The following is a 23,515-nucleotide window of genomic DNA, read 5'->3' as shown; positions in this document are numbered from 1 at the left end:
TGCAGCTATATTTTTTATTTATTTCAAAAAAGGGTACTTCTTATTTCATACATTTCCCACAAATACGGGGAGGACTCAAATAGCCCTACACAGTTCTCTGTTTAATTTATTTTAAAGTAGGCATACACCTGCCTGTTTATTTTCTTCTATTCATAAGTGTTCGGTGTTTGCCTTTGTTGTAACAGGTACAAATAGTAATAAAATGTCAAGAGTTTTCTTTTTTGTCGCTCTATAATTTCGTAAATGCAACAAACTATTACATTACATTACATGACATGTCATTTAGCTGACGCTTTTGTCCAAAGCAACTTACATTTTTAGAACACTCAGCATTTATGAGGGGCTATTTTAAACTATAGTTTAGTATAGTATAACTTTATATTAAACTTTATTAGCTTTGCTATCAAATATGTTTTGTGGCTCCAGACAAATTTTAATTGGGGGAAGAATAACCCTTTTGAAAGAAAAGGTTGCCGACCCCTGCTATAGACCTATGCTGGTAGGGATATCTAATGGACAACCTAAGTACTGCAAGCTAGACTATTATGCCGTTTTAGACACAACACAGGGTCCCTGGGCCTGAGAAGAGAAGAAAAGGGGTTTAATGTGGCTATTAAATGTGACACAAACTAGACTAAAACTAAGAAGGATAAAAATGACTATGTGTGACTAAAACTAATATGAATTTTTGTCAAAAGACTAAGACTAAATCAAGAATAGCTGCCAAAATTAACACTGCTCCAAACACATAAAAACTACATATTTACAGCCGACATGTTTTTCTCACATTTCAACTTCAGAGATCATTAACACACTGTAGACTTCACATCTCGGGACTTGGGAAAGAAGCATGTGAATGTACAGGTGCACATCAGATGTACCCACAAGTACAACTGAATAACTACACTACAAAGTACCTTGTACCTTGGTGGAATTTCAAATCCCTGAGTCTTCCCTGTGGGGAGCTCCAGCACAGCAGACTCGTTCAAACAGATGATCCAGGCTCCATGGCCCGGGCGGCAGGTTGCTTAAAGTGTCTTCCAGGAGACTAACCTGTTCCTGCCCCCTGCTTATATCAGCTCTGGATGACACAATAGTCTCCAGGTGTATCTGCAGTATGAGAGGCAATAAGGGTGGAGCGTCAATGGAGCAGGAAAGCTGGGCTGGCACCAACACCATCAATACCAGGCCCCAAGCTTCACCTGTCACACATCTGCAGCTCCCTGCAGCTCTCTGACTGACTGACAAGTGACTGAGGTCAGCTCATCTGCTGGCTTTTAATAAAACACCTTGACAGAAGAAGCGGAAACCCTGTGACACACAGTGTTCACACGTATTACATCACTGAGGCTTTCACAAGGATATGGAGAAGAAAATCAAATAGAAAAAGTAGTCTGTTACTTGACGTGGGGTTTAGGGGTATGGGGGTGCAGGGGCATCAGGGGATACCCCTCAAGGAAGAATTGTATCTTTATATATATATATATATACATCTTTAAAAATAGCGCAAAAATAAAAAAAAGGTTCAAATAGCAATATATGGTGGTGAAGGCACCTTTAACTCGATAATCTGTCACTGGAAGCAAATTTGAAACCTCCGTGAAATAAATGCAGACAGTGTGAACTCTGTACAAAAGAACCATTGGGCTCAATTCAATTCTAGACCCGGGGCTGACCAATGAGCTGCCGTCCTGGGACAGCTGAGGCCGCGTTCCTGACCAGTAGTTACCAATGCCTCCACTGTGAGAAAAAGTGGACTGATTTCAGCCACTTGTCCCATTCATATGTCACTCAATAAGTGAGATATTTATAGGGCTAGTGCCAACCATCAATTCACAAGCTCCCTTAGAGGCTTTGAAAAGAAAAACAATATGAACTTGAAGCCCAGTGGTGAGCTGGGCTGTGGGCTGCCTGAGTCTCTGACGTCCCGTGGCGCTGGATCAAGAGCTTTCAACACCTCCTTAGTGGAGTGTGAAGGTTAGACTCATGGTAGGAAGGGTTTAAACCTTGCTGAGTGAGAATGTCACTGATGTCACTGCTTCACATTCACGACACGAGAGCTCCTGACATTCGATTTTAAAAAGAAACAAATAAAAGCGAAACAGCAGATAAGGTTTAAAACTATCGAGGACTTCAGCAAAGATTTAGAGAAAAACCTGTCTATCTCAGTGTAGAAATGAGCAGCGAGTGTCTTCAGGAGTGTTTCTGATCATTGAAACCTAACACAGGGAAGAAGAAATTAACTCCCTTCTCTAATATAAACCTGCCTCAAGTAAAGGCATTTAACCTTCTGCAGCTGAGTAAGTTAAAGGCTCCATTTTAGGATATATTTACATATTTTTAGTAGTTGTCGGCTATTTGAAGAGCTGATGTTGATGGAAAGTGAAGACGTGTTTTAATCATTGTTGGATTTATTAAGAATGAGAAAAGCTTAAACCTACATATTTGTATTATGAATGATGTGCAAGGTGTCTCTGATGGTTCTGGTCTTGTGCAGGTCTAGTGTAATGTTCCAGTCAACGATGACAATGTCAACACACACAGAGCCTGATGCTGAAGCAGCAGAATGAAATTCAGTCATCACTGACTTCAGGATTTACTTGTGTGCTTTTTATTTGTGTGACTTTCAATTATTGAATTCATGAAAATGGTTGATAAGTTTAGCACTTGTTCATAGCTATTACCTGCACCTTGAAAATACAAACTGTATTTAGTAGGAAACAATGGGGCAAGAGACCAGTAAACGTAATGAATCACAGTTTTCATAAACGTATTTTATTATTTTACAGTATAATAAAGTGTCTGGGAATACCAATTAGTAGGACACAGACATTATAAAAACAAAGAAACATGATTTTTTTCAGTGGGATAAATACTATGTACATTTTTAAATCCTGTCAAACTACCCCGATTCTTAATGGTCCAGCCAACATGAGTGTCGTGCGAACACCTCTCACTAGGTGGCGCTACCGCAGCGCGTCACATCCGATACGCCTTGAAACCCCACCAGAAGAAGCTGGTGACGTCAGCTGCCGTAAACAACGTCCAGACATCTGAATGAGCAGCTTATGATTTAGTCCGGAAGCTAACAACTTGGTTTTCTTTTTAGTTTCCTTTAGTTTTGGTTTGGCTTGGCGCCTCGGGACACTGTATCACATGGGGACCCAGAGCTTACCATGAAACTCCGGGTGCAGAATGACAGGTGAGCCGCAGCCTTCACAGCCGTGTGTGTGACCGGGGAGGAAACCACCGCTAGCTGCTAATGCTAACCCCAGCCCAGTGCTGCTCAGGAAGTGGTCGGCTGTTTGCTGTCTCTGTCCACACCTGTGTGTGTGTGTAGAGTCTCATCAGAGACCGATGCTACTGTCATGAACATTTGTGTAAAGACTGAGACGATCAGGATGAGCTAACTCCTGCACGTTCACCTGCCGATCTGTCAGTGGAGGTTAGCAAACAAAACACTCCTGCTAACTCAACAGTGATCCCTGTTTATGCTGCGTTGCAAACAGTGTTTATTAATCAGCCATTTAATATGTGAACACACTTGATGTTTAAAAACAACACGGAGTCATTTTATTTTCTCTTAACCTTGAACCATGTAAGAAACAATGGCCCCAGCGACTTGTTTGTGTTGATCTTCTGTCCTCAGAAAACTGAGGTGTAATAATACAACTAAAAACTGTACAGTTTGGATTTCTGAAAATTCTGTCATAACACATCTTAATGCAGCTGTTATACACAGTTGATATTGGATTTAGTGTCTGATCCCGTCTTACAGTTTATTAATTACATTTTACTAAGTTATTTATCTTATTGTTGTCTTATAATATCTGTCAGTCTGTTTGTTTTATATTTACATGTATCTCCCCTATTCCAACTGTTCAGATTCAGACAACTTTATTAATCCTAGAGGGGCAACTTTCCACACTGTCTAACCCATTCGTGTAAATAAATACATTTGTAGCCACAATCAGACATCAACAACAAAAAACCACAATGTCAAGCAGTTAGTAAAGTAGCCTGATAGCAGAGGGAATGAAGGTATGAGTCACAACTAGTTTTTTTTACAATGTGACACGTAATAGCACTCAGGTGACAGACAATTCACCTGAGAGTACAAGAGTTTGATGGCTTATGATTTCTGTGGGTTTCTGGACCCCCCCCCCAAAAAAAAATACTTCCTGAGAGAGCACAGGTCTTTTTGCTGGATTCCAATGATCTTGGAGCAGACCTTCACAGACATAACATGAAACCAACACAAGAGATTTACAGAACTTCTTTTGTTCAACATCTGTTTTTCTTAAATGTTCTGTACAGATACATTTAATTGATCTGTCTTTTCTATGGTAGGAGTGATTCCAGACGAGCACTGATAGTAAGGGAGTCTCCTACTGTGATGCAGCCCAATTCAAGCGAGCCAGACGCTCATACAGGAAATGGTGTGTCCCTGACGCTGCAACAAGATCTTCTCACCAGGACGCCGGGCTCTGGTTTAGCTGCTGCCATCCCTGAGAGCCACGAGGTGCGGGTGCCCATGGCAAGCGAGCCTGGGGAGTCCGGAGGAGGGACGTCATCATCAAGGAGGTCCAGAGTCAGTTTCCACGGCCACCCCCATTCACACTCACATGGCCATAATCGGGCGCAGCATCACTCCAGTTCAGAGCCCGAGCTTGACCCGCCTGACCCGGATCTGGACTCGGGAGAACCCAGCTCCTCCATGTCGGAGCTTCGCTATCTCTTCCGCTGGCTCCAAAAGAGTCTTCCTTTCCTCATTATACTCTGTGCTAAGCTGGTCATCCAACATACTCTTGGTGAGTATGAGTTATGCAGAGAGCATTCTGAAAAACATTGAACACAAGAGAAGTCTCTTAAATTCTCTCTTTGTTTTCCAGGTCTAGCAGTTGGGGTTGGCCTCTTTACAACTTTTTTATATGTGAATAAAAGTATACAAACGCAAGTTTTTCTTCAGGTAAGTCAAGAGAATGAAAGTCATCGATTCATGATGCAGATCATCTTTGCTGTTAGAATCTTAAACTATGTTTTTACCCGTCTTAGGATCATCACTCAAAGCTTCAAAGCATCTGGCTGCTACTCTTCCTGATCTTTTCAACACTCCTGCTCTACTACACTTTTCTCACTCAGACACTTTACTATTGGTAAGGTCCAACTCATCTGGTACAATCAGCAGAGATAAATCTATACTGTGTCACATTGACCACTGTATGCATATGCTGGCTAAATGAAATGCACCTTATTTAACAGCTAAGCTGGGGAAGCAGTTTAATTTGAGAGAATTGGGCCACTTCACCTAAATGTCGGTTTCCTTCCAGCCTCATCTTCCTCAGCCCATCCATTGAGCCGCTGGGTTTCTGGGAAGTTCTCTGGGCAGTCGGCATCACCAATTTCATCATTAAGTTCCTCGTCATGGGGATTAAGTGCCTTATTCTGCTGCTGCCATCTTCACTAGTGACCAACAGAGCCCAGGTAAGACTAGTGGATTTGGTTTTGGGCTGTTTGATGAAAGAAAACAATTGTCACTGTAATGCTAAGTCTGTCTCTTTCTGTCTCCAGGGGAGGTGGATGATGCTGACTGAGGAGCTGGGTCAGGTGCACCAGGCCATGGCTCCAGTTTCGCTGTGGTTCCGATACTTGGTCAGCTACCAGGAGGCTGAGGGGGCCTTTGGACTCACACTCGGGGTCCTGCTGGCTTTGGTCTACCTCATACTGAAGGTGTGGTCACTGGAATTTTACAAATATAGGCTACAGCTACACCTTATACATTTGAGTTTAAAACAGTGTTTTAAACCAAAACAATTTCTGTCCAGACGAGCGTTCAGAAATAATCTGTTCCTACAAAGAAACTGGAAAACACACAGCAGATGTCTATTCACATATAGTAGGAGTGTGCAGACCTGTGTGAGCAGCAATCTGTTGTTGAGCTGCAGAAAATACTCCCTAATGATCATTAACACATTTCTTTTGTCAGACTAACCATGTGGTGGAACTGTGAGAGTGAATGTTAGCAACACTCTGCATTCACTGCTGAGATTCAACAAGACCCATTCAGGAAGTGAATTAATGTTTCCAACTGTCTGTGGCTGCTCGTCCGGACAGAAACACACACTCTGTTTTCAAAATGTAGCCAGAAGTCTTTCCAAGGGTTTTTAATTTATGGGCTTGAAAACACTTCAGTCGCTTGGACACCAGGTGAAAACAAAACAAAAGTGAGATGTATAAATGCGGATGAAGATGCAGATCTTTGTTGTTTTCGTGTTTAAAGTGACACCTTGACTGTAAAAAATTGTTGTTTAATTAATAATTGAAATTGTTTAATTGAAATTGTTTTGTTCTTTCTCTCTTTGTTGCAGCTCTTAGGATTGTATGGCCAGTGGACATCTCTACTTAAAACCGTGAGGATATGTCTGAGTGGAGAGGTTAGTGTTTAACATCTTTATCTAAAAGTTAATGTTCAGAGTCAGTCACCAGCTGTGTTGAGGTTTTTCATCCCTCTGCACCGACGACAGTGTGTTTTCAGATTCACCTTGAGAGAAGTGAAATCATTCACTTGGGACTCAAAGATGCACTGATTGTCTTTTGTTTGGCCACACATTTGATACTGACATTTATTGGATTTGAGTTTGGTTGACAAAGGTCAAGATGGTTATGACCTCAAAAAAACCAATTTGCCACGTGAATACATTCTCCTAAGAACTCAAAGAATTCAATTTTTGCACAAACTGATTATCTAATTAGATTTGAGGTCAAAGTCAAGGTCACATGGCCTCACAACACATGTTTTTGGCCTCTTGAACATGACATCTCATATCTGACTCTTGATTTCGCATTAGATTTCATTAAAGGTCAAAGTGACCCCATGATTCTGGAATGTTCTTTCATGTAAACTGAAACTGTCCTGGTTGTCTGAGACATACAACCGCATGTAATTTTAGTTCTCTTGTGTTCCTCAGCATACAGGCACAGCAGCCACTAGGAGTCAGTGCAGCGAGGCGGGAGATGTCTGCCCCATCTGTCAGGGAGACTACAGGGAGCCCCGGGCTCTGCTCTGTCAGGTAAAACCAAACTACTACATTACCTTAACGTTGTTCAGGCTTTTTCAGGATTGTAGTTTGTAGGAATTTTTCTCTGAGGAGCGTTACTAAGCATTTATTCCTTTAAGGGATAGTTCACCCAAAGATTCACTATCTACGAACCACTATGCCGATGGAGCGAGTGGGTGAAGTGTTTGAGTCCATTCAAAAAAAAACATTAAATGCCTCGATACTGCTTTGGGGGGCGAATTATCCCTTTTAACAAAAGATGTAAAACCATTATTAGGTAGAAATTTTCACACCTGCCAGTTTGTGAAAATACGAAAACCAGGCGACACAATCTGTGCTTGTCAATATCCTTGTGTAATGTTCTCTTTATTCAAACTCCTGCTCTCATGATTGCTACTGTAAGATAACATTCTCCTTTTTGAAATGCTCCTCATCTCCTCTGATCCCTTGTTTTCTCGAGTCGATCTTTTTCCCTGTTCGTGTACACGGGCCGGACGCACTAACACGATGCTGCTTCTCTGTTGCGCAGCACATTTTCTGTGACGAATGCATCGCTCTGTGGTTCAACCGGGAGAAGAGCTGCCCTCTCTGCCGCACGGTGATCACAGAGAAAGTCTACAAGTGGAGGGACGGAGCCACTTCGCCACACCTGCAGATTTACTGATGAATGAGGGGGCGGGACTTTGCTATTAGTTTGTACTTTAATGTGATTTTTTTTTTTTTCTTCTATGCCCGTCAGATCCCACTGACAAGAAATGTTGTACACACTGTTTGATGCATCAGCTAAGGGCTGCACCCACTGTGGGCCGGGGTCACTACAGGCACACAGCTCACACCTGCAGGAGACATGTTCCTGCCTTATCGACCGGCAGACAAACAGAAAGTTGATTATTTTCATCCATTCAAATGTTTTATTTTTACAGTTAAAAGTTTCTCCCCCTGTGTTGCTTTTATTTACCCTTATAATCTTAATATAAACTTTCTTCATGGGGCAGTTGTCTACTTGTAAATATGGAAAGATTAGGAAATATATTTAAAGTGAAGTATTTTAAAGAGTTGTCCTCCTTCATACGTTTGAACGTGAACCTTGTCCATCAAGTGTTTTCTAAATTTTTCGACGCAACTTTTGTGATTTGTAACAATAAATGTGCGGAGTAGAGCGGCTGCACATCTGTGTTCAGGAGCGCTCACTGCTTTAACGGGTTCAAATGTGAGACTGAAGGGCTGACGACCACCTCACTGCAGAGCACACAGTAGTCACATGGTGCAGGTAAAGGAACTGTCAACGATGATCAGTTTGCCTTTTGCTTTCAGCTTTCAGTGACTATTTTTAACTGGTGAAAAGGATGCAACTGAGCTTGTGAGATTGATTTACACAAAAAAATATTTTTCTATAGAGGTGACTCAGCCTCGTTTTTGTAAAAACCAAAGACTGGGAGAAACATCTATTTTATTATGTACAAAAATTATTTTACTGTGTTATTTTTATCCATTTTGATCCATCAAGTATCTGAATAAAGATTTACATTTGATTGATGTGACTCTTTTCATGAAGCACAATGACCATCATTTAACTAACAGTAAAGTCCGTTACTGTCTCAGGACCTGGTCCCATATGTGCAAATGTTTCAGTGGCAAACCTCCTGTTCACTTCAATCTGTGTGAACCAGAAAGAAACATTCACTTCCTGTGGTGAAGCAAATGACCCACGCTATTGACTATACATGACTGAATGACTTGCGTATGATTGACTGTACCTTTATGACCTCACAATACATTTGATCTTAGTGATCAAGGAGCAGTTAATATGAATCGCACATTCAAAATTAACTGTTTCATTGCCTTTTATCAAATATATTTTTATTTGGACTGTTATGCTCTATTGGAAGGAGTAAATCAACAGGATCTTAATTTGCGATTCAAACACGCATTCATCTCAGAGATGGAGTTCCACACCTGAAAGTAGCTTGATCACATTTCATCTTGTATGCATCTCAAACACACGAACAGGAACGACACGTGTCATTGATAGTTACTGCTCATTAACCTGACAGTCATTTAATAGTGAAGCAAAGGAATGCATGTCCTTGAGGTCAAACAGGAAGTGAACTTTATGGAACAACCCCAAACTTTTCCACACATTTACAATAAACAGCAAACTGTACAAACACACTGGAATCTGTCAGCAAAGGCACAATGCCACTCCCATTGAATGTTGCATCAGTTTCTGTAATCCACAATATCTGCCCTTACTTAAACACTGCGGGAAAAAAAAAAAAATGAAGTTCAAGTTCTCGTTTGAGGAAAATCTTAAATATCAAAATGTTTTTTGAAAACCCCCCATGAATGAGGCTCCACTACAAAATAAATACTGTTAGACATTAAGGTCACCGTCCTCGAGTATAGAATAAAGAAAAGCTGCATCTGAGGTTGCTGGAAGTAAGACAAGGTCTGTGGAAATAAAAACCATACTCTACATGTGTTTTATCATCATACTCTGAAATGAACGCTGAATCAAATGATCCCACATTCTGCTGCTTCATCTAAATAAAACTACGTAATAAATACTCAGTTTGCATAGTGTGAACAATGCAGTGGAAACATCGGAGCTTTAAATAAATAGAAACAAAGAAACCTAACAGAGTGAAAAACGTGGAGTGACTGCGGTTTGACCGGAATGGTAGAAAAAAAGATTTATCCTCTCAGGCTGACACATTAAATAAACATATGAACTTAACACAAGCTTCAACTATGTGTACAAAATTATTAAAGGTAACTTACAGTAACACATTTAAACATATCGGAGTAACAACGTGGATAACAAAACACCTTAAATGTTGGCTGAGGAAAAAAACATGCTTGATCTTTGAACCTGGCAGAAACCAGACTCTGCAGTCGTCATTCAGCAAAAAGGATTTGGTTCATTGAGACAGTGCAATTGGTCAATTTTAAACAAGTATTTGAATCAAAAGAAATATTAGGGAGCCAGACAGACATCCATTCAATTTCCTGGAAATTTGCATATGACTTTGTGGTTAAGATGCAAAGTTTAAAATAGCTTTGACTCCAGAGGCTGGAACTGCAGCTTTATGTCTCAGTTAAAAACCATTTAAATAATATGTGACGGTTTTATCCCAATAGCACTGCGAGCCCTCAACTGGCAATGCACTAAAAGCATATGCAGAACACATAGAACAAATGAACGAATGCACCCGGAATCAGTGAAAGGCTCTGATATCAATTTGGAGGAACATGTTCCAGGTCAACGTGTTTCTTGGTCACTATAACTAGGAATGAGACTGCAACAGTAAAAGACATAAAAAATAATGCTGCAGGGGGTCTTGGGAACGAAGCGCAAAAAGGCATTAAAGTCTGTTTACATTCAACACAACAAAGGAACTGAACGGTGCTTCTGGACAGGCCTCCTGCAGAAAGCATTCCTGTCAGCCGAGGCAGCAGAATCGATTGTGGTGAACCGATGATTTCGTCTCAAATTTCACTGCTCATCTTTTTATAGCTGCTTTTTCCGTAAGTCGTGCCCCCGGCCCTAACCACACACTCCGGCGACAAAGACAAAGTGATTATTTTCCTCCAATGTAAAGGAATGCTGTGTTCATAGTGGAATTCAATTCAGTTTTTGTACATTGACTCATAGTGTAACCTGCAAGTTATTATCAAAAGGTGAACTTTAAAGTAACAAACTAAACAAAAACAGTCTGGCATTTTGAGGGAGGAGTAGAAACCTCCTGTAACCAAAGTCTCTCAACGTGATGGAGGCGACAAGTCGTAAACACTAAAAGTAACATGGTCCAGACTTGAGGATAAAAAAGCACCAATAAGTCATATAACACCGGCTGAGTACACGGCAACAAGCTACAGCCCATTTATCAGCTGGTCATGTCCAGCCGAGAAGCAAATCTACTTCCTTTGAGAAGCACCCCTCCTACATCACTCCTCAGACTGACTGCACATCTACAGTAGATACAGTCTAGACATCACAGTTTAACTCAGATGTGAACTATAACCTGCAAAAAACTATTTAGGATCCCAATAAATACCGTGTGACAAAAACACTGGGAGCAGAAGCAGATCTCTCTCATTGGTTTGGAGTCTAGCCTTGGTTTGTTGTTCTGTTGGTGATGTGTTGCTGGGTTTTTATGTCAAAACTTTGGTCTCATCAGAAAATAACACACCGTCTATGTGTTGGGAGAACTGGACCAAACTTAAACCAGGGTTGGATGTTTTCTTTGTGAGAAAAAGCTTCTGTCAAATGAAAAAAATTTGGTTCTGTAGTGACATTTAGGAAGCGACCGGTACCCAGAGGAAGCTCCTGCGGATCCTTTAACGCCGTCCTTAGCAGCCTCTTGCCCGACCTCTTCCTGTCTCATCAATGCTGGACAACTTGTTCTTTTTAATGCCACATTTTTTTGCACTTGTTAATAGCTGTCACTTCTGTGCAACACATTCTAGCTAATGCCTTGAAGATTCTTATACCCCTGTCTCTCTCCTGATCAATATCTTTCAACAGACCGGAGGCTCTTTGTGGAACATGGCTTAAACAATAGAATACAAATAAGGGGATGTCAGGAAAACTCAGTGGGAACCGTATTCAGGGTTAATCCGAGTCAGCTGTATAATGACTACTATTTACCAAAGTTTTCATGGGATTGGTTGATAATGAACACAGCCAAATCCCCAATTATAATAGGTCACACACATTTAGGCAACCTGGTAATTTTCCCTAAAATTCTCTTGAATTTCAGAGGGTAAAGTTCAAATTAAAGGTGGAAAAGACTAAACATTGAACAGGGATGTGCAGACTTTGTACTGTCTACACTACTGTAGTGTACTGTAGCTTCAGTGGCAGGCTGAGGAGGCCATGCTGAGTCAGGAGGACTTTGGAGGCCAAAAAGGAGAAGGCGCAGCTGGAAGAGCTGGTGATCTGCATTGACAGTGTCAGGCTATATTTCTTAATAAAATAAAATTCTACAAGTCTCTCTTGAAGAAAACGATAAAAGAGAAGGAGGGGAATTAGAAGAGTCCTAATGTTCACAGGCAAGCCACGCGTCATAGATTCATGCGCAGGTGTTCGGGCCGCTTGGAGTTCATGGGGTAGGCCTGCTTTTTGTACAGTCCTGCATTGACGCCTAAAGGTTGCCTGATGGGAAGTGGCGCCGAGACCTCAGAGTTGCTGCCACTGCCCGTGTCCATTTGCTCCACTGCCGACACTTCCATAGGTTGCTCTCCAGAGCCCGAGGACAGCAGGGATGAGCCGCCTGTCAGCTTGAGTCCCCTGGGCCAACACTCACCTCCTGCAAATTTCACAGGACTGTTGGAGAGAGAAGATGTGAGAAACTTTCAAATTCCCCAGAGCTTTTGGACAGGTTCTTTTCTAAAAGGTACAGAGGCAGATATGTGTGTCGCACAATTTTAAATGGACGAGTTTTTATCATTGACTATCTGGAAAAAATACTAGAGCTAAAGGCCAATCACTCAGTAAGGATTTGATTTTGGAAAACTGACCCCTCCCATTCTTGAACTATACTGAATGTGATGATCAGCTTTTTTCAAGCTTTCAGGCAATTACTGTTGTGGAATTGGAAAGAAACTTTTATTTACACTGGATGGATTTATTTAGGCCCGGCCGACGTTTACAAGGTCAGCAAATGAGTCATCGATGTGGAGAAGACTTGTTGTGGGAGAGACTTGTAAATGACCAGTGGAATTTGATGGAAGCAGAGAGAAAAACAACTGGCTGTTACCTCACAGGTGTTCTTGGGCTTCCCGGGAACTTCCGTGGTGAGCGTACTTTTGGTTCGAACGAGAATTTCTCTTTGACGTTTTCCAGCACAGATGGGGCTACATATGTGAAACCCTGTGGAAGGGGTGGGGGACAAAAACAGAGAGATCTGAGTCCACCTCTTCAAAGAGCATCTTTCTGAAAACAACCCACAGCTGATGATGAGAAATGAAACGCTGAGTAATCCAGATCATGCAATGTGGTGGAACAGTGATTGAAGCTTCCAGGAAAACAAACAGGACTAAACCAGATGGGAAGAATTAACCGATTCTCGTAAGGCCTACTTGTTGAAAAGAAAATTTTAAAAATCATGTCCAGAGGTTGTCTTTGTAGGTTTGTTTGCAGACAACACAGAAACCGTAAAGGGCAAAAGTAAATGCTACATTATTGTTCTACTACAATCTCTAACTTTCCTCAAAACAACCAGATCAAAATGTCTTGCATCATCGTCTTCACTGGCATCAGTGTCGCACCTGTACTTTAGTTTACTTACTCAACAATTAAACTGATTGAGTATGACTCAAAGTCACTGTTTATTGTAAGTGCTAACAGAGATTGAAAACGAATTACGAAATAAATGACATTTATTGGTCGTCTTACATTAAGCTCACGTTGATATACATAGATATTACTCTCTAAGGTGTTAACTGGCAGTAGTAGTGACTCCTGCTTATTGCTCTTTGAAGTCACATTTACTCCAAAATAGGAAACGGTGATCACAACAAAAAACAACAGGGTTTTTGTGTAAGCCTTCTGACTATAACATAATGATGGAAGGCAGAGGTACCTTAGTCTTCAGCAAGTGGCCTTATTGTACGCAGCATAATCTTTTATTGTCATTTGCAACCAGCATCATATTTGAGTGGCTGCATGGCCTGTCAAGGATTATTCCTTATATAACTTGTTTTGAGCGTATTAAACCCTATGGAAACTGTATGCCAGATGTTGAGACAGCACAGCAGCTGGATGCTTAATTTTCTGTGGAAGTCCAGAACCTACCAGGAAGACTTGATTGGCACTTTCGCTGAGCGTGGAGTCGTCAGGGCTATCCACTGGAGGCTGGCTGGTGAACTTAGAGTCAAACTGGCTGACGTCATCAGCCGATTGCTGCCAAAAGATGTAGGTCAGTTAATCATCCGGCAGGGACAGGTCACACAGTATGTTGCTGCATTTAAAAATTAAATTAAATTAAAACTCACCAGGAAAGGTTTAAATGGCGGCTCTACTTTGCGAGCAAGGAGGTCATCCCAATTTAAATGTCGGAAGAATGAATGAGCCTGGGAAAGACAAGGACAGGAGCAAGGTTTGAATATTTCCAGACCACCAGGTTTATCAAGGTGGATTCTCATTTTCTAAGGTAATGTATTAAGTCCCAGATCAGGATCTTAACACAATGCATGTACACACTTGTGACTCTTCTTTCAGTGAATGTCATACCTGAACCTCAGCAGCATCTCCTGGTCCAGCCCCGAGTCGTAATGAGGCATTTCGTTTCAGCAGCTGGAAGAGAAAGTATAAAGAATTCAATTTTCTCCAAATATTTCAGCAGAGACACAACAGCCAGTGAAGCCAAGTGCAGAAGGAAGGATCTTACAACTCACCTTTTTCAGAAGGTCCCTGGCTTCTTGTGTGAGGTAAGGTGGAAGGCTGAGTTTACATTTCAAGATTTTGTCAATCGTCTTCTTTCGGTTTTCACCAGTGAAGGGTGGCTGTTAAAAAGGAGAATGTAAGAAACAATAGTTCAGAAAATGTTTCCTCCTTCAAATGGCCTCTCCATGGCACAGGATGCTTATACTAGAGCCACATACTAGAAGTATTATAAACCAATTTCAGTTCCATTTTATGACAGGTAGGATGAACGATGACGTTTTCTTACTTCAATCTGCATCATAGACTGTTTATAAAAAGCTCAGGACACAATGTCCAGCACACAAACATTAAAAAGTGACAGCTTAATGTAGAACTGTTTGTGGAGGACTCACTAATGTCAAGGACTAAGTAGCTCCAGAGCTTAAAAACAGGACAGTCAAAGAGCGAGGTTTAGTTTTAACAATGTGATGAAGCAGTGTGAACTTACTGCGCCTGTTAGCATGTCATACATAAGAGCTCCAAGACTCCACCAGTCCACTGCCCGGTTATGTCCACTCCTCATCAGGATCTCTGGAGCCCTGAGGAAAGAGAGAGAAGTAGAAGATAGTGTCTCAATGCTCAGATGTTTTCAAAACAGAATCTGAACTTAGCGTGACTGCATGACATACATGTATTCAATAGTGCCACAGAAGGTGTGGGTGACTGTTCCATCATGGATGGACTCTTTGCATAGACCAAAGTCGGTCAACTTCACATGCCCTGCATAGAAACAGAACCACAACAAGAGCGTGAGAGAAACCACACTTTAAACAAACAATAGATCGAGTATCACACTAACCAGAGAAAGAGGGAAAAACAGTGCACTTGTGGACGTCTAGATACAGGTCTTTCAAATTTGCCTTTTCTGAGCAGCCTTTCAGGCTTATTTACCGTTGTTGTTGAGCATGATGTTTTCAGGCTTCAGGTCTCTATAGATTATGCCCTTTTGATGCAGGTGACCCAGTGCCATCGAGATTTCAGCAAGGTAGAAACTGTCAAGAGAAACAAGCAAGTCATCACGTCAATCTGTCTGTCTGTCTGTCTCTCTCTATATACATCTTACACTTATCACTGATTTTCTTAACATCTGTAAATTTGACACCGTAATAATGTTCAACCTTCCTCACTGACAAATTTAATTTTGATTATTTACTCACTAATTATTCAGCAGCTTATTTCATGTCATCATCATTTTCCTCTGCAGATTGTTAGCATAATAGAACAACATGCACTGGAAGTCACCCTCTACCACATATCTGCCTGTTTTCACAAAACTCATTGGACTCAGTGTTCTTAGGATGCTGTTTGCACATTTAAAATTTACTAGCGTACTGACTTCAGAATCCACGTAAATGCTGTTAATCTCTTTAGCAGCTAATGTGTCATAGTTAACATTAGTGTTGCAGAGACAACATATCACACTGATGATCAGGCATCATCTGGCGTTCATGATCCTGCTGTGCATAATAAGTAAAAGAAAAGCTACCACATAAAGGAGTGAAACACTCTTAGGACATTAATTCTAAGGAAAAGTTCAACTCAACACTGTAAACTATTACAAACAAGAGTAGACCTAAGATATAGTTGTATCCCTGGTCAAATGTTAAAGATAGACTCCACAGAATGGATCGCATCTATACTGTGCGCCAATGCCATTTAACTACAATGAGCCTCTCCTCTAACCATGTAGAGCAACTTGGGTTTAGTGTCTTACTAATATTATTAGTAGTAGTATTTGGGCAGGATAAGGAGGGGATCAAACCACAGACACTGATCCATGGACAACCCACTCTATTCAGTTTAGTTGTAATGCCTGATATTAGTTTTGCGGTCCACAGTGACATCTCCCGTCTTATAATTGTGTATCTCAGATGATGTTTGTCTTCTGCTGGTGTATGCTAACGTTAGCAAGCTAGACTTAGCTGAGCAGCACAGAAGCCGCAACTGTGTGAAGGTTAAAAAAAAAAAAAACTGATTTAATGAGCCTGGTTGGATCTTGCTTGACTTTGAAAAAAAATATTTTAAAGACATGATGGTGAATAAAATCAAAGACTCTGCATCTGTTGTTTGTTTACGATCCCAGACATGGATACTACGTTACGCACATCACAATCAACAAGAATGCCATGTTTACTAAATTGACTTACCAGGCTGTGTCTTCCATGAAGATGCCCTCACGTTCCAGTTGCATAAACAGCTCTCCTCCTGCATTAACCACATACAAAAATCAGTCAATTTTACTCACAGTTGAAATTTAGACCCATATTTCACAAATCCCCTGCAATATTTTGACGAATAGGGATTCATGACAATAAACTGCCATGACATCTGTGCTGTTGGTTTGAGTGAGATCACTTTTCTCACCGCTGAGGTACTCCAGGATGAGGTACAACTTTCCCCCGGTCTGGAAGGCGTAGATGAGGTCTACAATGAACGGATGCTTCACCTCCTCCAGAATGTTCCGCTCAGCTTTGGTGTGCGCCGTGTCTTTAGCATTACGCACAATCATCGCCTTGGCAAGAGACAGAAAAACACAGAAAGTCAGTGTGTGAAAACCTTCTGCCAATTACTTACACCAAACTGGCTGGAGTCAACAATGAGGGATCAGGATGCCATGATGGCTGCTGCAGTAAAAATGAGAAGCTCAAGCTTCAGGGGGAATATGAGCTGGCTTTTCGGGCACAGTCACACATCAGCTCTGTGTCAGCTGGAGAGAGGAGGCCAAGCTGAACAGAGGCTGCAGCTTTGAGGTTTCTTGGGGAAAAGCCTGCTGTCATTATTTTGGGTGGTCTGTGCTTTGCTTCTGGCTGGAGCTGAATGCACCAGTATGATACCATTAACGACACATAGTGACATTACTTACACGTGAAACTCTATACCCTGTTAAGCTCTATAAGACTTTGGAGTCAACTGAGTATTATAGGAGCTAATTCCCCATGGATTTTTGCCACTTGTGTTCCTTTACATATGAATTAGATCATTCAGACACTGCTGCTTTCACACTACATTACTGTGAATGTACTGTAGGGGGCAGTTAGGTTATTATAGGTGAGCCTTTGTGATCTTGACTATATTATACTGTGTATTAATATCAATGTTAAAAACGTAGGCACTCACCTTCTTCAGGACTTTCATGGCAAATATTTTCCCAGAGGTAGAACCTGATACCTTCCGAACTTGAAACACCTGTAAAGATAAACATCACAAGTCCATTTAAACGCCTTTCTGTCCATCTCTAAAGACTTGTTCAACCTCATTAAAACTACAGAGAATTCAAAACCTATTTCAGTTAATTTGGCTAAAGTATAAAAACAGAAGTGGAAAAGTAGGAGCAAAGATGTGAGCATGAATAATTTCATTGACATGTTTTGAAGTACTGGTTCAGGATAAGTGGCAGAACATTTTCAGATGGAACCAATCAGAAACCATTATCTATTTTAAGTTCCTTTGCATTTTTGGTCAAATCAACACTTTCCCATAATGAGACAATAAGGTCATAATCACTACTGTAATGACTATAATAACTGCAGCTAGAAGTAATGGCAGTGCTTGCTGCAACACTGATGCTGCTAACTGAATCAAAAAAAGTTTTCCCAGTTGAATAGCCTCCTGTATGAAGTTCACAATAATGACTATTCCCCTTTTAGTATATAGGCGGGTATGGTCTTCTCACAGTTTGAAAATCTAAAACATTTTATTGCAAACATTTCTAACAAGTAAACAGTGACAGTCTATTGAATTCAACACACTCAGAGCTTGTGATACCCTAGCGTCAATATTCTTTAACCAGATATTTCCTATGTGTTAACTAGGTCTGGAAAATGTTACTTTATCACGGTGGGTATTGGGGACCTTCAGAGACATTATTTATTACATATTCAAATAACTTCTTTAGCAATGATGAAAAGTTTGGAAGCTGTTGCATGTCTATTACTATTACAGAGAAATAAAAAACACAGCCCAAAGACTGTGAGCTTTATTTAGTTAGTGTCACACCTGTATATAATCCTGACTACAGCCCAAAAAAGGAACAGCTCTGATTTGAAGTCACTGTTAGAGTATGGGTTTAACCGAATAAATGTTGATAGAGTATGTGCCAAGGTAGATACTGTAACTAGACAGTGAGTGTTTTTCATACAGTGTAATTACTGTGAAATGCTGAGAAATCCTCAAGCTGCAGAAAACGACCTCTTAGTCACACACAAAACCACTTCAAGTAAAGAATAAGTCATGCATTGGCTTGTTAAGTGAAATACGATCCTACTATAACTTTGGTGTGGATTTTCATTGTTATGCTAAGAAAGAAGTACGTCAGAAAATTTCCAGAGTTCGTCAGGTTGGGTTAAATAAACATGTTAACACCATGACTAGACAGATTTCCAAACGTACAATGCCAGTTTAAACTTTTTAACCAACTCAATTTTTCCAGTTTATACAGAAATTTCACGCGATTAGTGGTTAACTACCCGAAGTAAAAAAAATAGTTGAGGTCACATTTTTTTTTTTTTTTTTTTAAATTCCCTTGTTTTATAGACTTTTTTCCAAGGGATTAACGGACTGGTGTAAGCACGGCTTTACTGCAGCTTTAAATGAAAATGAAAGCAAACAAACAAGAACCACTTGAGTGAAAAAAATTGTGGTGTTCTACAACATTTGACTGGTAGTGAATATACAGATAACATACAGGGCGCAGGTGATTACTGTTATATAATTATAACCCATTTGTATAGCACCTATCTAAAACAAGGTTAAAAAGTGCTTCAAACAAAAAAAATCCATGGCAGAATGAGGAATGAATTATAATAAAAGGGAATTCAGTTCAGTTCAATTTGTAGAGCCAAATCATAACATAATAAGGTAAAGACCTTAAATTTATAGAGAAATATTTAATATAATTTGATGCTGGTGTAGGTAAAGTAGGAGGGGCTTCTGCATTGCCACATCGTTTGTTCCTGACACTTTTCAAAATTATATTTCAAGACATTTCAAATGTAATGTGAAAAGAGCACTTAAACTAGCCCAACCAAACCAAAGTTACAAACCCAACTCCATAGCATTACTTATAGAATATATGGTTACAGCATTCTGATTCTAAATGTCAACATACATCTTTCAGAGGAAGATGGAGGAAGAAGATAATGTACAGGTGTGTGGGAATTTGTTAAAATTCACATTCCCATGCCAGAGAATGAGGAGTCTCACCTTTCCATAGCCACCTTTTCCCAAAACTTTTAGCAGCTCAAAGCATTCAGGCCTGATTTGCTCTGTTCCTTTGTTCACGATGCTCTCTGAAATTTCAAACTTCTCACAGTCATCCATGTTACTGGCAAAACAAAGAATAAAGAAAATAAATGGAAAACTGCACATACAAAACATTAACTCCACAGTGTGTACACAATTTGCAAGACAGACAGCAGCATTATGAGACAGTGTTATAAACATTTGTGCTTTAACATATACATGGTAAGGTAAACTGAGGTTGATGGTGCAGCAGTATACTAATGGGAATGGGATGCTGGGATGGGAGTGCACCGCTTAAGTGGTTCCTAAACATGTCAATACAAAAGGTCCCTCAAATAGACCCAGATTAGAGTAAGGTGGACCTATATAATTATATTATTTACACTCATAATGCATGCTGTAAAAATATGAATATAAAAAAAACATGTCAGAAAATAGCGAAATAATACACATAAAAGTCTTAAGTCTTTGAACAGATGATGTGTGTATGAAATTAGTGAAAGTCATTGTATATCAATTATGGGGAGCTTCCCCTATCTTTCTTCAAGAGTGTGGTCTTTCAGTTTGAACTTTACTGTTTTCTATTTGAACCCTTTCACTTCGCTCACACTCTAATAGCCCTTAAAATCCAAGAGCAGAGAAACGCAAGAGCAGACGTTTCATGCACACACAGAGGCGAAGTGACCGCGAGGAGAAGAGCTGAAGCTGGAGTGCAGGAACTCTGTCCAAGCAGCTAAATAACTGAGTGCAAGCTCACAGTTTGAGCACAAGCAGAGCAGACAGTGGCAGTGGCTATTGGAGTGCGAGCACTGGGTTTCAGTGAAGGGCGCAACATAATCTGAACATGAAATCCTGCTCTCAAGCTGAAAGACTGCACGTTGAATTGAGGTAGGAAAAATCACAGTCAACTACTTGATTAATCGCTTGACATCGTTCCCTGAGATGATACTGTGATATACACAGTATGGTACTCACAATTCAAAGCCACTGCACTGGTCCATGTATTCACTGAACTGGACCTGAAAACCACAGGAGGAGTAGGAACGTTAGTTACAAGCGAGACGTAATATTTATATTTGTTTAACATGTACACAGCTATTTAAACTTCTTTTTTTTATCTACTTAAGAATATTCCCTTGAGAACATGTTTATAATGAATAGCCAAAGTTGTATGCAAAACACTTTCTAGTCTTAATAAGTATTTGGACGTCAAAGCTAATAGGATAGTGTGCTGCTGCTTCCAGTCACTGTCCTGTTAGCGTCGCTCCGTTCACAGCGTGTTGTCGGTCTGTTTCACTGTCTCTTCATTTAAAGTCCAGTTACGAACAAAGTCTGAAGAGTTGAGAAACAATGGGACGTTCGCGTTCTGAGCTGCACATCCCCGCGACAGACGAATGCCGACGCAGGGCATGAAACCGATAAACATGACTCCATTATCGGACACACAGTAATGGACGCGAATGTATTCATCCTTTGTGTTCAGCGTTTATCATCGTGTTTTCACACGGTATTTCTCCATTATCCACCAGCTCGGCGGGGTTTGAGAAGATAAGTAACGTTACCAATGCCGAGCGGGGTCCATGCTAACTTCGGCAGGTGTAACTCACACAACAACCGGTCTGCCCTCCACACTTTGGACTCCCGAGGATGGATTTGTCCGGTGCAACGACATGGAATTTGTGCAACAGGTCGTAGTTTCAAAGCAGTGGAAATGCAATGATAATTTATTAAAGCTAAGAACAGTACATGTTTAAAAGGGTAGAAACAAATTTCCGCGGGAAAGTGGACGTGTCCGATAATGGATGTGCACCACCGGTGAAGCCACAGGGCAGGCCTCAGAGTTGCTCGGCGATAGCTAGCTAACAGAGGCGGCATTAGCATGAACGTTAGCGCGGACTCACCCCGTCCTCCAGGTCGTCGTCGGAGACGTTCTCGTCCGGTTGATCCAAATCGATGTCGAAAACCCCGGCCATGTCCACGGCGCTTCGGTCGCTGTTTAACCACAAAAGTCAGTCTCGCTCACCGGGCTCATGGATGAGACATCACAGCTACAGCCGGCTACAGAGAAGCAAGCGTGGACTAGCATCCAGCTAACCACAACAACACGGGAGCAGAGCGGCAGCGAGACAGAGCCTCTAGTGTCCGGCACCGGTACTACTACACGCACTTTACAGTAACACATGATCATTGCACGTCATTTTAAATAAAAAATCTATTAACTGATTAGAAAGCCATTTTTTTTAATGTGTGTGTGCAATTAATTATTGAAAAAAATAAAACCATCAAGATATGCATTCAGAACATGTCAGACATATTTTTAAAGTGAAAGACAGACAGACAATCAATTCTCTCGCTGATGTTACCAAACAAGTAAATACCTAGATAGATAGATATGTACTTTATTGATCCCAAACTGGGAAATGATTGTGTTACAGCAGCATGTCAAGGGCATTGCACATAGAGCCAAGTAGCAATAAAACAGAAACGAAGAATTAAAATAACTACAAACTGAATCAAATAAACATAAAATATGCTAAACAAACTGTACATACACCCTCAGTAGATAACACACAATAAAGTACTAGAATACACATTAAAGTACTAAATATGTAGAGCTGCTGACTTCAAGGCCTCCCAGAAATCAGTTGTATCTTTTTCAATGTCCTAATTGTTGCACTAATGGGCAGCAGGATGTAAAAATGTGCCTCTTTAGTTTCCTCCACCTACGATGTGGACGGTCCTATTCATAGACTGCCAAGTCATAATCAGATCACCTAATCGGGTTAATGTGTGGTTATGGGTTTGGTGGTCTCAGTTTATTTTTGTCAGTCCTGATGTTGTGGATCTGGTCATGTAGTAAAGCCAGGCAGGTCAACAGGGAAAGAAAAATGACCACATATACTTAAATATATGTGTTATCTCATATCTTATCAAGACAAAACAATTCATCAAGAACAGGTAGATATATCGATCTTTATAATGTAACCAATGCTTATGATCTAGTCCTTGTAAATAAATACACACATACTTGCCTGATCACTACATGTTTGGGATATTTTGTTGTATATATGACATGGACTCAAATGGTGATCATTGATATCCAAAACAAGAAACACAGCATCAATCTATTTTAATTATAGGATATGTTTCTATGATGTAAATACATTAGGATACATTTATCATATATTTGAATCTATCAACAATGCCGGACAAGTATGGCGATCAGAGGATGAATAATGTCACAGTGGGAAAAGGTGAAAATGGCGAATAAACGAAATTCACCAGAATTGATCTGGTTCAATTTCATTGTCAGGGTCTTGTTCCTGACTATTCTTGACTCTGTCACATGGTTTACTGGGACATTTTAACACCATCATGTATGTTATCAGGATTATGTGCTTCACATACTACAACAATGCAAAACGTCAGGTCTGAGAAAGGCCTTTTCCTGTCCGTACACTGTAAGAGGTTAAATCTGTGGCCACAGTGAGTTCCACCCAGTGGCAGGCTCTGTTTACAACAGCCTTCTACCAGTAGGTGGCAGTAAGGAAATGGAAATCCTTCTCATGTGTGACACCCATTTTTCATTCATCTTAAAATCTACGTCTAGTTACAGTGAGTCAATGATTTAAGTCCAAGATCCAGAAAAAAGGCCAATATTTTATTCACCATAATTGTATTTTAGTTTATGAATTCATTGCTAGTTGCTCTTCCTTTTGCTTCAGAACTTCAGCTGTTTAGTTTCAAGAAATGTTGATTTGAATACAATTTAACTGAGATCTGAAAA

The 23,515-nt window shown here is 40.5% G+C and overlaps 2 protein-coding genes across 3 annotated transcripts; one reads left to right on the top strand and one right to left on the bottom strand.

Moving 5' to 3' along the window:
* Positions 1-3,035: 3,035 nt before the first annotated feature.
* Positions 3,036-8,590, top strand: rnft1 (ring finger protein, transmembrane 1). The gene is made up of 9 exons (XM_062406872.1): positions 3,036-3,202; positions 4,351-4,811; positions 4,893-4,969; positions 5,056-5,156; positions 5,331-5,484; positions 5,572-5,730; positions 6,369-6,434; positions 6,969-7,070; positions 7,588-8,590. The coding sequence occupies exons 1-9, from the start codon at positions 3,177-3,179 to the stop codon at positions 7,720-7,722; spliced, it is 1,281 nt and encodes a 426-aa protein (XP_062262856.1). The 5' UTR covers positions 3,036-3,176; the 3' UTR covers positions 7,723-8,590.
* A 493-nt stretch (positions 8,591-9,083) lies between these two features.
* On the bottom strand, positions 9,084-21,896 carry rps6kb1a (ribosomal protein S6 kinase b, polypeptide 1a). Of its 2 annotated transcripts, none has more exons than XM_062405466.1 (15): positions 21,630-21,896; positions 20,704-20,747; positions 19,690-19,810; positions 17,605-17,673; positions 16,852-16,999; positions 16,635-16,692; positions 15,379-15,479; positions 15,117-15,207; positions 14,936-15,026; positions 14,460-14,567; positions 14,296-14,358; positions 14,058-14,135; positions 13,858-13,965; positions 12,821-12,933; positions 9,084-12,387 (listed from the first exon to the last, which is right to left on the bottom strand). In XM_062405466.1, the coding sequence occupies exons 1-15, from the start codon at positions 21,699-21,701 to the stop codon at positions 12,126-12,128; spliced, it is 1,527 nt and encodes a 508-aa protein (XP_062261450.1). In that variant the 5' UTR covers positions 21,702-21,896; the 3' UTR covers positions 9,084-12,125. The 2 variants fall into 2 exon arrangements, with proteins under 2 accessions (XP_062261450.1, XP_062261451.1); XM_062405467.1 differs by having other exon boundaries at positions 19,690-19,775; positions 21,630-21,694.
* Between the last annotated feature and the right edge of the window lie 1,619 nt (positions 21,897-23,515).

Source organism: Platichthys flesus, chromosome 15 (genome assembly GCF_949316205.1).
Source record: "Platichthys flesus chromosome 15, fPlaFle2.1, whole genome shotgun sequence".
NCBI classification, from domain to species: Eukaryota; Metazoa; Chordata; class Actinopteri; order Pleuronectiformes; family Pleuronectidae; genus Platichthys; species Platichthys flesus.
The sequence above is the reverse complement of the archived record's forward strand: the minus strand, read 5'-3'. Positions and strand labels throughout refer to the sequence as shown.

Excerpts from the sequence above, each read along its gene's own strand:
- rnft1 (XM_062406872.1), top strand. The coding sequence starts at position 3,177 with ATGAAACTCCGGGTGCAGAATGACAG. Across the intron at positions 5,485-5,571 it reads TAGTGACCAACAGAGCCCAG|GGGAGGTGGATGATGCTGAC; the intron begins GTAAGACTAGTG and ends TTCTGTCTCCAG. Across the intron at positions 6,435-6,968 it reads GGATATGTCTGAGTGGAGAG|CATACAGGCACAGCAGCCAC; the intron begins GTTAGTGTTTAA and ends TGTGTTCCTCAG.
- rps6kb1a (XM_062405466.1), bottom strand. The coding sequence starts at position 21,701 with ATGGCCGGGGTTTTCGACATCGATTTGGATCAACCGGACGAGAACGTC. Across the intron at positions 17,000-17,604 it reads CCATGAAAGTCCTGAAGAAG|GCGATGATTGTGCGTAATGC; the intron begins GTGAGTGCCTAC and ends TCTCTTGCCAAG. Across the intron at positions 15,480-16,634 it reads TTCATGGAAGACACAGCCTG|TTTCTACCTTGCTGAAATCT; the intron begins GTAAGTCAATTT and ends TTCTCTTGACAG.